Source organism: Haliotis rufescens, unplaced genomic scaffold (genome assembly GCF_023055435.1).
Source record: "Haliotis rufescens isolate VD_foot unplaced genomic scaffold, xgHalRufe1.0.p SCAF_7, whole genome shotgun sequence".
NCBI classification, from domain to species: Eukaryota; Metazoa; Mollusca; class Gastropoda; order Lepetellida; family Haliotidae; genus Haliotis; species Haliotis rufescens.
Genome location: NW_025964361.1, coordinates 30,709,281 through 30,723,972, shown reverse-complemented (window position 1 = coordinate 30,723,972; position 14,692 = coordinate 30,709,281). Strand labels below are relative to the sequence as shown.

The 14,692-nt window shown below is 39.5% G+C and overlaps 1 protein-coding gene across 1 annotated transcript; it reads left to right on the top strand.

Annotated features, from left to right (window-relative positions):
- The first annotated feature begins 3,735 nt into the window (after nt 1-3,735).
- LOC124148140 (zinc finger protein 723-like) lies at nt 3,736-14,146 on the top strand. Its single transcript, XM_046519104.2, has 2 exons — nt 3,736-3,881; nt 11,733-14,146. Exon 2 carries the CDS (start codon nt 11,837-11,839, stop codon nt 12,908-12,910), a length of 1,074 nt encoding a protein of 357 aa, XP_046375060.2. The 5' UTR covers nt 3,736-3,881; nt 11,733-11,836; the 3' UTR covers nt 12,911-14,146.
- The last annotated feature ends 546 nt before the right edge of the window (nt 14,147-14,692 follow it).

The following is a 14,692-nucleotide window of genomic DNA, read 5'->3' as shown; positions in this document are numbered from 1 at the left end:
GTAAGAACTTACACCGTATTAAGAAAAATAAAGCATTTAAAAAGTAGATTTTATGCATAACGGTGTCATTTGAAAGATCCATTACATATCTATGTAAGCATATATGTGTAGAGGATATTATATGATATTAAAAAATCATATCATATTTATAAATACGTTCATGTCATACTATGTTTACGACACGAGTGTCTAAATACCGGAACTTAGGCACGAGTTGGGTAAACATAGTATGACATGAACACGAATATAATGTTCTATTTATTACCGAAGAAGATGTCCCAAAACATAGACGAATTTTAGTGTTTACCCATAATATAAGGACAGCAAGTCGCAAGAGCAGCGGAACCACAATTTGTCGAATGACGTCAACAAACTTCAGCTATGACATCGTTTCTAGTGTAACGTCATTCAGACCTCACGTCACAATAAGATTCGAATGACGTCAACAATGCCTTTCGGATGATGGAAACAGTACATTGTTGTCTCATGGCGTGATATGACCCTAGGGCACATACAGTCAAGTCTCGTTAATCCGACACTCGTTAATCCGACACTCGGCTTTATCCGACACAAATGATGGGAACCGATTGATTCAGTGCTATTTAGTCCCGTTAATCCGACATTCTCGCACTCCGACTCCGACACACCTAATTTGCAACGAATTGCCGAAATCACTCATTAATCAGTCTCGTTAATCCGACACAGTGATCAGCGTACTCCGTGGTCATCTGACCGCGAGTACACAACCCCGTGTTTTGACACGCACTGACAGACTATTTTAAGTAGATGAAGCAAGTTGTTAAGACAGTAGCACTTGCATTTACACGGGGAAACGTGGGTCGTTGATCATGTGATAAATTCAGTGAGTAATGTCTCTATTGTTATGGTTGGTTGGTTGGTTTGTTGTTTAACGCCGCACTCAGCAATATTCCAGCTATATGACGGCGGTTCTATTGTTATGTATAAATGGGAAAATTATTATTATTTTTGCATAGTCATTAATTATAAATTAAGGAATGAATGAATAAACAACATAACAATATTAATATTTCGTTTTTAATGATTTTATTACAAGGTACACACGGTTATTATCTATCGTGAAGATGTCCGATTTTCGATCACATATCACTTAATTTCGTTAATCCGACATACTCGTTAATCCGACACAATCATGTGCAACCAACGATGTCGGATTAACGAGACTTGACTGTATATAGAATACTAAACTCGCTCCCGTGTAATACCAATTTTATGAAACGAGTGGATAGTTCTGGTATCTGACTCGCTTTCGCTCGTCAGATACCAGAACTATTCACTCGTTTCATAAAATTGGTTTTACACGGGAGCGAGTTTAGTATTTTATTTATTACTGGCCATTTATAACGTTTTTTAGAATTATACTGTTGAGTGTGAATAGGCTGACACCTACACGATCCACGGCATGATCCAATTGAGTTTAACACAGTAATACTTCAAACACGTCAAAAATTGAAACGTATGAATTTAATACCATAGAACGGTCCACCTTTAGAATTCAGGCGTCCGCTCCACAAAATTATCGTAGAGTTAAGGTTATCGCAACTCATATACTTTAACTTAGACCAACGACTGTCGTTGCGCTACCGTATGATCGCCTTGTGGGACGGGGCCTTGCACCTCAAAGTTTACAATCACGTCACAATACCCGATGACGTAATTTGCGGATCGTATTTCCTACCATGACAAACATGTTGATTTTGTTGATTTTCTTTTCATATTTTAGTTATTATCAAAATAGTTTGTTAATTTCAATAAAAGTAGATAACTTTAAAAGTTCACTTCCGCTCCCCCTCCAGCTGAACAGATATTTAAAAAAATGTTTTGTTTGTTTGTTTGTGTTTGTTGTTCAGCGCCGCACTCAGCTATATTCCAGATATATGACGGCGGTCTGTAAAAAAATCAAGTCTGGACCAGACAATCCAGTGATTGACATGTTGAGCCTCCATCTACAATCGCAATTGGGATACGATGACATACATCAACCAAGTCAGCGAGCCTGACCGGCCGAACCCGTTAGTCGCCTTTTCCGACATCTTCACTTTCAATTGATGAGTGAGTGAGTGAGTTTGGTTTTACGCCGCTTTTAGCAATATTCCAGCAATATCACGGCGGGGGACACCAGAAATCGGCTTCACACATTGTACCCATGTCGGGAATCGAACCTGGGTCTTCAGCGTGACGAGCGAACGCTTTAACCACTAGGCTACCCGACCGCCCCTCAATTGATGAGATATCGTGAGAATGTGTAAACATGTTCTCACATCTCAAAGTAATATGTGGATGAGGATGTGGATGACAAAGAAATAAGTTAAGCACCCCTGGAAATAATAAACCCCATTCGCAACAACTGCAAATTCCGTGGTGAATATGTCAAGAATGGTGTTCCGTCCAAATCATAGGACGATACAGTGACAACTGTGATGTCACATCGCAGCACGACATGCACGTGCAGCATGCCACCCATTCATTTTTAACATGCAATACATGTACACCGCTTGCGGGTATTTACGGTAACGTCACTGTCTTGCATTGTTGAAGCATTGTCTGTGAATATGACACGAAGAAGGTTATTGGAGGCGCAAAGATGGTGTATTATTGGTATGCGTTCTGTAAATAATCGAGTCTGGACCATGAGCATCGTTCTGCGCAATTAGGATAAGATGACATTTGTAAATTTTAATGTTTACACATTATGCTGTTAATGTAGGAGAGATCGAAGTACTGTCTTTTTTGTGTGTGTGTTCATGTATCATCATTGTTGGGATTGTTTTAGTACTTTATACGTTATATTTTCCCGCTTCACTTATAATACATTTTACACTTCTACACTGAGTCTGGTTTTCTTGTTCACTATCCATATATTTCGGGATATACTCGTATATGCGTTAGATTAATCAAGCAACAGCACCCCTTCAATATTAATGATTTAAGTGGCCTAAATCATATAAGAAGTAATAAGGATATCTTGATGATCCCGATAACGACGTTCCTTGGACAGCAAAATAATTTATGAACGTAAAATATTGAAAACAGAGAGAAATATTAAATGTACATTGGCGTGTGTATCTAGCTAGCGACAGGTGTTACGAAATGGGTTTCAGAACTCGCAACCTCTCTCTCTACCCCCCTCTCTCTCTCTCTCTCTCTCTCTCTCTCTGTGTCTGTGTGCCTTTTGTTTGGTGTTACACAAAGCGGATAATAGTGTTGTTTCCCATTTTTTCAATTATAAAAGTGTTGCAAAATACGTATGATATCCATTAAAATGTTACCATGGAACGGGCAGATGTGAATTTTTCCGGACTAAGTGGATATATAGACAATGAACATCCTCTGGACCACCCTTGGTAGAGAAACAGAATTGCGAGTTCTGATGGAAATAACATGACTATATAATCTCTAGGTCTATATTATATGAAATGGAATCGATCTCAATAAACAGTCTGACGCACACATTCCCATGGATTATTCTATGTGTATACTATAACAATTATGAATAATTAATTCCAAAATAATTGCTCGATTATAGATCATTCCTTGTTGAAAACAATAGCTAAGCTGGTTCCCGAGTTTCTCTGCGTTGTTGTCAACTTCTGATATTACGAGACGGAGCCTCGTATCAAGCCGCTTGTAGCAGACTGGTGGGGAATTGGCGAACAAGGGGGAGATAATTCTCATTTGTAAACTGCTGTCAGAGGTGAGTTTGTGAACGAGGAAGACTTGCAATTTTTAACAACTTGCTGAACCCGGCTCTGTTTTGTGTGAGACAACTGGTTTGGACGTCGATGCCTTAATCACCAAGGCAGCATTGTGGCATCAACATTCATAATATCCAATTTGCGTTGGTAAATGTTTTATTCTATATATTTAGTTCCAGAAACATTGTGTCGGGAAAACGGTGTTTACTGTTTATTATTTATTTGGCAGGTCTTTACGCATGATGAGTTCCTTTCGAAGCAAAATCATAATTGAGTAAAATCCGGGCCTTCATTCTGACATAATTTTTCCTTGTCGTACGACAAGTTACAGATAAATGGCAAATGAATGTGTCATTTCCCTACTGCACACAGTATAGGGACATGCCTTGTACATTTTACCTTCATACATTCTAGCACACTTTTTGAGGTTGTTGGTTCGATCATCTGGTAGTGTCACCTCAAGAAATGTTAAAAGAAGGTCCTTTTTGTTACCCTGCCTGGGGGTCGGCTTTAACAGGATGAATAAAAGACTGGTTCTGTTGGAGTATGTATACTGTGTCTGGGTAGGGTCTCCATGTCAAAAACCACAGCATGGTATCTCTGTGGGCTAGCACTATAAATGTGAGTGAGTATCTTTTCATGCCGTTTTTAGCAATACTCTTGCAATATCTAGGCGGAGTACCCCAGAATTGGGCTTGGCACATAAACCCATGTGGGGAATCAAACCCAGTCTTGGCGTGATGAGTTAACATTTTAACCACTAGGCTACCCACCAGGCACCACCCAAGCACTATAAAACCGGCATTATTCTGGACTAGCACAAGCAACCATACTCATATGCATGCAACAATTTAGCCTCCACAAAGGTACAGTGTCTGGTGTTCCCTGTCGTGATATTGCAGGAATATTGCCAAAAGCAGGATAAAACAATACTCACTCACTCGCTCAACAACAAGCAGGGCACCTATTGCAGGAATTTCCCTGGGTCATACTTTTCATGAGTCTTGGTAACGGTTTAGGGAGGGTCCTAAGTTAACAACCGTCCAAGTCCGCCCGAGACAACCTGTTCATGGTTATCTACACACTGATCCAGAATTACACCTTTTTCTGTTCTAAAAAAGAATTATGGTATTTAAAATAGATATAAAGCTTCCCAAATAGGGCTGAAATGGCGTATATCTGCAAATAGCTCCCAGTTCCAGAGTGAATGCTCTCTGCTCAGATTTGACAATATGTCTGTAACAAAGTGATAAATATTTGATATATTGTCCAGATAAAATAATTATCAAAGTTGCTTTACATGTACACGCATGCGCACACACACACACACACATGCACACACACTCTACACATACATGTGCACACAAACTCACACAACACAAAACACACTACACATGCACACACACATCATACACATGCATGCACACACACAACACACATCAGGGATTTATACAGGATTCTAAGTGCCCTTACCAGGCAACTGGGGGGAAAAAAAATCGTTATAAATTTGGAATTTATAAAGATATTTCTTGAGTTAGGCCAAGTTTAACATATTTTGAGATTACATTCAAGGCAATAATATGTAACTAAGCATTAAAACATCTTCCTATATATTTGTCTTTTTTAGCAACTTCGCTATTTGTAACTTACATTAAGTGAGAATCCTTAAATTGCATTTGGGGAATTTTCAGTGATATTTGCTGCAGCCTTTGAGCCAAATATCGGCCCCTGTGCAGGTCTAGATAAATTGCTGCACACACACACTCACATTCAAACACAACACACACATACACAAATTTACTCAATGTAAGAGGATAATAATGTCTTCAAGTCAGTACTTTCTACAGACAGTTTAGTGCATGGAATTGTCTGGAAAGATGATCCGAAAGGGATGAAGCTTCACCATCAGAGTAAATAAGTGATGACAGTGATAGGTAATGAGAAAAAACGTCAGCTATTATGACCTGGGCATTGATGAGTTATCTCACATTAAGTTACATGTCATCTTCCCAAGGCAAGGGCATTAATTGACTTTAAGAGTCCAATTTCCACCCTTGCCGAACTAGACTGGAATTCCGGAGTTACATTTTGCATGGACTAACGAGTCTATGCATAGTCCAATCAAATTTGCGTAACAAACGAGACATCCGGTTCGTAAACAACATGGATTCAAACGTGCAAAGCATGTGTACTGCCAAATGGGCGTAGACAGATATTTTGGAAGTCTTTTCATTTTTTAATCAAGTTGCTCAAGTGAATTAATTCACTTCGCAAGGTAAGGCCTGTTTTATTACAATATAGGTCTTGATTATCGATCAGATCGACTTGACTGGGTGCCACCATTTTGTTTGAAGCAATTGCAAGTGATATAAGAGATGGAATCTGATTGGTCAATGGTAGGGACATAACTTGTAATAGCCAATGGTGGTGCTACGATTGAGCCTGGAAATTCCATCCTAGTGGAAACTGGACTTTTATAGTCATAAAACGGCCCTTGCTTCGGCAAGATGGTTACATGTATAGATGGTGTCATAAGTTGGATTAAATCTGATTGCAAGGAGAAAGTGTGCAAGGCACATTAGGGACCGGTCATTTATTATAGGGGTGGGTGGGTTGGAGGGAATCGGGTGAGGGTCACCAAACAGTATGATAGTCCCTAGGGGAGGGTCATGAAAAATGTGCATTTTTAAAAATGCAATCAAATGTTTAAAAAATTTCTGGGGGGGCATGCCCCCAGACCCCCCTAGACTTTTCCTCTTTTTCCGGGAAAACCTGCTCACATCCCTGATTTTACCCCCTGCAATAAATTACCAGTCCCTCAGATAGTTTATTCATGTATAATGGAAGTGCAACATTTGGGTTATTTTTGTCACTGATGGAAATAACAATTATATTACATTTCTAATCACACTGAACATGATCAGACAGGAATGTGGTGGGGTAGCCTTGTGGTTAAGTCATCAGATCTCCACACATAGGATCTGGCTTCTTTTCCTGACATAGGTGCAATGTGTGGAACCAATTTATGATGTCACCTTGTCATGATTATACGTAGAATACTGCTGATAGCATCAACAGAGAGCTTGCTGACACTGAACAATTTGGAGAAAATGTTTTTCTGGTAACTAATTACATATACCGTATTCGACGTAATAAGCGCCCACAGCGATATTTGCTAATATATTGGCAAATGAACAATCCCAATTAGCACCCCTTCCGCTTGATCAATGTACGCAAGACTTATTTATTCGTGTGTAATACGCGCTCATGTGTTATATGCACCCTAATTATGGCCGTCAGCATAAACCACGGAATTTATCTTTCAACTCTGATTTTTCCACCAAAATAATATTCTAATAAGAGCCCCCTATTTCCAATTTTGAGAGCGCCCTGGGCGCTTATTACGTCGAATACGGTATCACAAAGGGTAGAACTTGTGTGATCAACATGTGCAGTGAGACCAGAATGACAAATGCAATCTTTGAACATACTATTCTCTCCTTCAATATATCTAAGTGATTTATTAATCAATTGTCAGTAATAAGCCCAAATCAGCCCCCATCATATAGAAGGAACGGAAGGCCAATATGGCTTTGCGGGGCCAATTTTGAACGTCATTCCATTCCTTACATTGCAATCACAAGGTGATAGACTGCTGTCATCACACTTCATTTGAGCTTGCTTCCCGTTATCCTTTAATATAACTGACATGTTTAGCTTTTCCTTGATTTCCTTGATTGGTAGCATTTGGAAGCAGTTAGTTTAGGGAGTCAAGTAATAAATATGCTTAAAAGGTGTTTTCATTTTGTCCTTGTTATCACTGGTTATAGTCCTCGGTCAGACATATGATGACATTATAATATTGATGGTAAGAAGAAGTTATTGTAGATCTATGTTTGATAGTGATTTATTAACCTCTAGTGATGTCATTCTATTGTTTTGAACGGGGCCTTGATTACGTAGAATAATTTCTCAGCACAGATTTTTCCAGAATGTCCCTCTGTCCCAGGGATATATAGAAATTACCTCCTGCCCAGGGATATTATATGAAGTCCTTTGCCCAGGGATATTCTATAGAGTGACCCTCCATAGAGATTTATTCTGCATTTGAAAACAATCTACATAAGGATATGTTTGGGATGATGTAAACTCAAACGACAAATGTCTTTATATTTCAGGGAATCTAACTTGCAACCTTCATGTTGAGTGAGAGAACCACTAGAATCTTTTTTTATACCCCCGACAAAATGTCGGGGGTATATAGTTATACCAAGATTCCGTCCGTCCGTCCGAAAACTTTGTCCGCGCGATTTCTCCTAAACTATTCAGTGGATTCATCTCAAACTTAGTACATATAATCTGTGTCATATGGAGGGGTGCAGTCAAAAGAAAAAAATTGTTTTTATTAATTTTCCATTTTTTTATGAATTTTTCAAACCCTAACGTCCGTCCGAAAACTTTGTCCGCGCGATTTCTCTTAAACTTTTCAGTGGATTCATCTCAAACTTAGTACATATAATCTGTGTCATATGGAGGGGTGCAGTCAAAAGAACAAAATTGTTTTATTAATTTTCCATTTTTTTATGAATTTTCCAAACCCTAAGGCTAACCCTATCCTAGCTATTTAATTTGTAACTACTGACACACTAGGCGGGTCGGGGGTATTAGTGAGCCACGCTCACTTTTGCACTTGTTTTTTTCAAATATATGTAGGCTAAGAAGAGATATTTTACGTCCATTTTCTAAGTTTCATGGAAATTATTTTTGAAACATGAAATTGTTGATAAATGTTGTTATGATCTCCGCACTATGATCTCTTGGTGGCCTTGGCACATCCTGATTGTTCATTACATAAATGATAACAGTGGTTTGTCTTTAAAAAGGAATTTGTAGAAATCAAATTACCTTCATTAAGAATTCAATTCTTTTTGGCAAACAGGGAATTTTGTGGAATAAAATTTTCCAGGTTAAATCCTGGGATAGAGTCGAGATAGATCGTAAGAGCATACAAATGCACCTTTGTTATGCTTAAAAGTGAGATCGACCAATCAAGGAGCAGACCTACTCACCCCATATGAGACCGTATACTGTCAGTAACAACCATTTTGGATTTCCAACACCCACCTCACATATTTCACATGAAAATTATGGTACAGAAATTTGTTATTCAACACTGTTTTGTGTTTTAATATCATTAATTTTCATGTGCAAGGACATTTATGGGTTTTTTTCGATCATGCTCGTGACTTTATTGATAAAGATTATTGTTAAATTATCAACAAGGTTTGGCCTCTGTGGTTTGAAGAGTGTCTCTCTTGAACCCTTAATGTCATGGTTGTAAGTGTCAAGTTTTCATTTTGACATGACATGTGCGATAAGGATACCAGATAGTGTAAACTTTTCGGCATAATGAATTTGTTAAGGTGTCTTTAGTTGCCATAGAGGCTGACGCCTTGCCCAATATTTTTCTGCTTACCTAATATGACACCGTATAACACACCATAACTAATAATATGTGAACCTTAGTACCAATGGTGGGAATTTCACTGTATTGTTATATCAAATGAGTGGACATTTTTAAATATAATATTAGGATAACGCTATTTTTCAGAGCCTTATCATTTGCAGAAGCCTGAGGTCTTCCAACAACTTGCCGACTTGGAAGTTGAAAAGACCAAGGGTTTCTACAAATGATAATGCCCTGAAAAATAGGGGTCACCGTTATTATAGCTAAAATGGATAGAATTTGTTATCAAATAAAAATATACCACAATATAGGTTTTGAAACATTTACTGGAATCAACACGAATGTCACTGACCCACTTTTACAAATATGGAAACATCATTGAACAAACCAGATAACGTCACTATTGAACATGACGTCACCTTTCCCTATCCCTATGACGTAACCTAACAACAGGCGTGACGATGGCCCATCATCAAGCAATATGAGGGCATTATCAAGTTCCAGTGGCCCGCTCATTTCTGATAACAGGCTGGCGGTTTAATAATTCTATGCATTTTAGCAAGAACTGGTTTTAATGCTGTTTCATGTGACTTCCAGTTGCATCTGTTCATGTGCGGCCCCAAGTGTGTCACCATTCGCAGTAGCTCATATAAACAGTGTACATGCCTGACATGTCTAAGTTACAACACACGAAGCCTCCGTGGTCTAGTGGTAGAGCGTCAGCCCGGAGAGCCAAAGGTCCAGGGTTCGATCCCCGGCCGCATCATACCAAAAGACGTTAAAAGATGGTACTTGTTGTTACCTTGTCTGGTGCTCAGCAATAAGGGGCTAAAACAAGGACTGGTCGGCTCGGAGTCAGTATACTGTGTCTGAGTGGGTATTCATGTTAAACTGCGGCATGGTGTGTCTCAGTGGGCTTGCACTATAAATCGGCATCAGTCCGGACTAGTACAATCAGCCACACACACACACACACACACACACACACATGCATTCACGTCTCGCTATATAAGTGCAATAATCTTGGACGCGACGTTAAACCCAATTTCAACTCACCTACAACACATGAAGCACATCGTTTTTGTGCATTATTCAATGCAGTCAACAAAGATCTGTAAGGAAACACAGACAGGTACCCAAACCGAAAAGGCTACTTTGGGTAATTATGCACAGTGTTGTTATACTGTTTGGTTTTTGCAATTTGTCATGCTAATTTGTACACAAGCAATAGGAAGTGCAGTCAAACCCTGCTCACTGCTGTCTTGAACTCCTGTTGACCAGGGAAATAATTTGATACATCCTACCTTATTACGGTCTGACCTAGTCATCATACAATAGAACCTGTGAAGATCCGGGGTAGATTAGGTCTTTAGCAATCCTATCTTGCTCTTAAAGGAAACTATGCTCGTTGTATGAGGCGATTCACGGGATCGGGGGGTCAGGCTCACTGACTTTGTTGATGCATGTCATCATATCCCAATTGCGTGGATCGATGCTCACCATGTCAATCACTGGATTGTCTGGTCCAGACTTGATTATTTACAGATCGACGTCATTTAGCTGGAATATTGCTGAGTGCGGCGTTAAACAACAAACAAACATCTTACAACAGAAAGCCAACCAGCTCATGCATGTTATGTAAGTAGGATTTATGTAATAAAAGTAAAAACAATCCAATCGACAGTTTTCTGTCTCTGATGTTTCACACCGTTTAGTGTAAAGGACTTTATTCTTGATACAAGTTCTAACTTGTCCGAAGTTGTGTTTTCAAAAATGTTTAGTTCAACTCATCAGAGTATGTTTTGATCATGTTGATTTATATTCAGAGCTCCAGATAAGCTGCGTATCTGCGTGAAATATGCATCAGAAATACAGAAAGACACAGTAAAATAGAATCCAAGCGTATCAAATACGCAACGAACATTACAGATACACTACAAAAATAAAACTTGTGCGTATCATCAAAATATTGTGAAGTAACCCTGGGTATTCGATTAGCAAATCAGCAACTTATTTTGAAATTATAAACAGGCATTCCATCAACCTTGCCAAACTCCACGATGACAGTTACATCATGATCATTTCTTGTGGAAGTATCGTGGTATTTTTGAGTCCTGTAAAAGCTCTCGAACCCACACGACACCAGTTTGCAGGGACTAGATGAATAGCGTTTAAATATTTAACTTAAATACCCACATGTGTAAAAACTAGTGGGTAACAGAAATTTGAATACCCAGATAGAATTACTGATACCCAATGATTTTAAAATGCATGGGTAAAATACCCACAACACCAAAAGCTTATCTGGAGCTCTGATATTTAACTCTGGGCATAATAAATTAAGTTAGAGACAAGCAGGAATTTGACACATCGAGTTTGACACTACCAGATTAAGATAGTAATAAATGTATCAAGAGTTTGCCAGGGCCTGACTATGAGTTCATCACAACCAGGTATTTGACACATCCTAGTTTGAGACAACAGTACTGTACCTACAAACACTTTTCCAATTTAAGATATTGTCTTTGCAGAAAATGGACCTGGGCCAGAGCTGAATTGATGGAGGGCCTGTCCCAGCAACTGTGGTCGGCATGTCTACACTGATGTTGGCAACACCAGCTGAGTAAAAGCACTGATGTTTTCCGGGGGCAGTACCTATTTTCCTGTTGTCAGACATGAATCTTCAGGGCATCAAGAAATATCTTGTTCACAGATAAGCCATAGCAAGCCTAACAGACAAGATCTACCAGCACTTCCCACGCAGACTGACTACCTAAGAGGCAGTTTTGGCCTTGTTCCATGCATATTAGGTAATAACAGGGAAAGTAGCATGTCACAGAAGGCAACTGGCATCAGGCAAGTGACTGTCAACACACACATGGACCAGCAAGCACTCTTCCCTACGGTCATGCCCATGGAGTATTTTAGTCCTCCCAACTATGCAGCATTCAAGGCCCAGCTCACACAAAGCAACTGTGGAAGGATTGGAGCAAGTCAATCAGGAGCTTCTGAATGTGAGAAGTCAGTGGAGACTCGGCTCAGTCAGGAGTCTGTGGTCAGTAAAACAGTCCAGTGTGATATCTGTGGTGATATCATCAAAGACTTGTATGAATTCAGAAGTATCAAGTGTGATGCTTGCAAGAAGATCTCTGCCCACTCTAATGGAGACCTCTCCCGACCTCAGATTAAAGTGTACCCGTGTGACATGTGTGACAAGACGTATGTGTCTCAAACAACGCTGAAGACTCACATGAGAGTCCACAGTGGGGAGAAGTCCTTCAGCTGCCCATTCTGTGACAAGACGTTTCTGTACGAAGGGAATATGAAGACACACGTGCGGACCCACACAGGGGAAAAACCATTCAACTGTGAGGAGTGCGGGAAGAGTTTCTCACAGTCGGGAACATTGAAGAAACATCTAAGAATGCATTCTGGAGAGAAACCCTTTAAGTGTGAGTTTTGTGACAAGACTTTTGCATATTCTGAAAATCTAATTCCACATCGAAGGGTCCATTCTCGTGAAAGACCATTTCAGTGTCATTTGTGTGAGAAAGTGTTTTCTCAGCCTGGATCCCTTAAAACTCACTTGAAGTCACAGCATGGTGGTGACAATGGTTCACCAAATACAACACAGACGACAAATGGGATTAAGAGTGAATATTTCAAGCCTCCTGTATTGGATGAAGATGGTGAAATTAATTTAGTTTAGTTAGATTTACAGCAAAGGTCATCTTTGTAATAGTGTACTACCTTAGTAGTAGATCTTCTTGATGACTGATGAAATTGTTGTCAGAATCAAGGGAGTTTGTTGACCACAAACTCAAATGAACACAAATTCCCCGTGTTGGGATTGTGATCATGGTGATATCTCCCCATTGTCTTTGTAGCTTAGTCCCATTATGGATTTCGAAACATGGACCTTCTGATCCGAGGTTGGATGCCTTATCCACATGACCAAACAGGTTTATCCCCTCAGCAATGATGCCACCTGTGGAATGGCTCTTTGCCATGTTACACACTGTTGTCAACTGAAGGCACATCCCAGGCAACATAGGTACTGAGACTTATTTTACTCAAATAAATATGAACATGCTCAGACCCTTGGGCGGTAAGTAGCAGCCATAAAATTCTGAATCCTGTGATGGGATTCGAACTACGGACCATCTGATCCAAGGTTGGTCGCCTTGTCCACATGACCAAAGAGGTTAACCCCGTCGGTAAAGATGTCATCTGTGGGATGACTCGACTGCCTGACACATTTTGCTTCGCGATTGTTTTGTTAATTTCATAGACTCTCTACCATTGTTTACTTTTACCCTGTCTGTCATGGACTGTAGCATGTATGATATATTTGGAAGATATTTGTGTTTACTTGTCAAATGACATGTTTATATCGTCAAGTGGCCTGGCCATGCTGGCAAAGTTGATAGTTTCAAGTATGTCCATATTACCTTGGTTATCTGTAATCTGTAATCAGTATTAATTACGGTAATCAACTTACAGCACATGCTAAAATAATGTGTGACTTGTGTATGTCAACATTTGAAATAAGAAACAATACATATCACAATACATAGGTCACGAAACAAAACGTATCGCGGTGAGCATATTTACAGCAAATCACGTGGAAACTTCTTGATTCTAAAATTTCAGAGCAGGTTCAAAATGAAACGCAAAATGTTTGTAGCGGCTATTTTCTGTAGTAAAGTTGAAATGCTAATTACAACACATAAATGTTGTGTGTCATCCCATGAAAACTCACAATGAACCGGTGCATCGATGTATCATTTCACCCCTGATGGAAACCCCAGTCACATATATGCATTAGATTACAACGTGTGTATTTCATTAATGAACTCCAATATTCAGTGTTAGCCAACTTGTCTCAGTGTTAAAGATGAGAAATGGCAAATCTGTGACAATTTGTATCCCTTGACTTCTAGTAAATGTGGGGCGGTCGGGTAGCCTAGTGGTTAAAGCGTTGGCTCGTCACGCCGAGGATCCGGGTTCGATTCCCGACATGGGTACAATGTGTGAAGCCCATTTCTGGTGTCCCCCGCCGTGATATTGCTGGAATATTGCTAAAAGCGGCGTAAAACCATACTCACTCACTCACTCTAGTAAATGTGTACAATTCAGGGTTAATTTGATTATGATATTTTTAACTGCAGGGCACACAGCCGCAATATGTTCTGGCTTTCGGTTTTATTTCCGCTGAATTTGATGACCACGCTATGCAGATGACAACATTTGGTTTCCCTGCAGGCAGGAGTGGGCGAGATGGGCAGGAAGTAGCCAGGACCTGTGTGTCTCTATCATTATGAATATGATACAACATTACAAATATTTAACATTCTTGTAACAATTCACAAAATTGACAAAAGAAAAACAGACAATTTGAAATGTTATAAATTTCGCCTCCTACCAATCATGGAAATAATTATAAAAAACATTTTTTCTAGGATTTGAGCAACAAATAGGTAAACTAGCT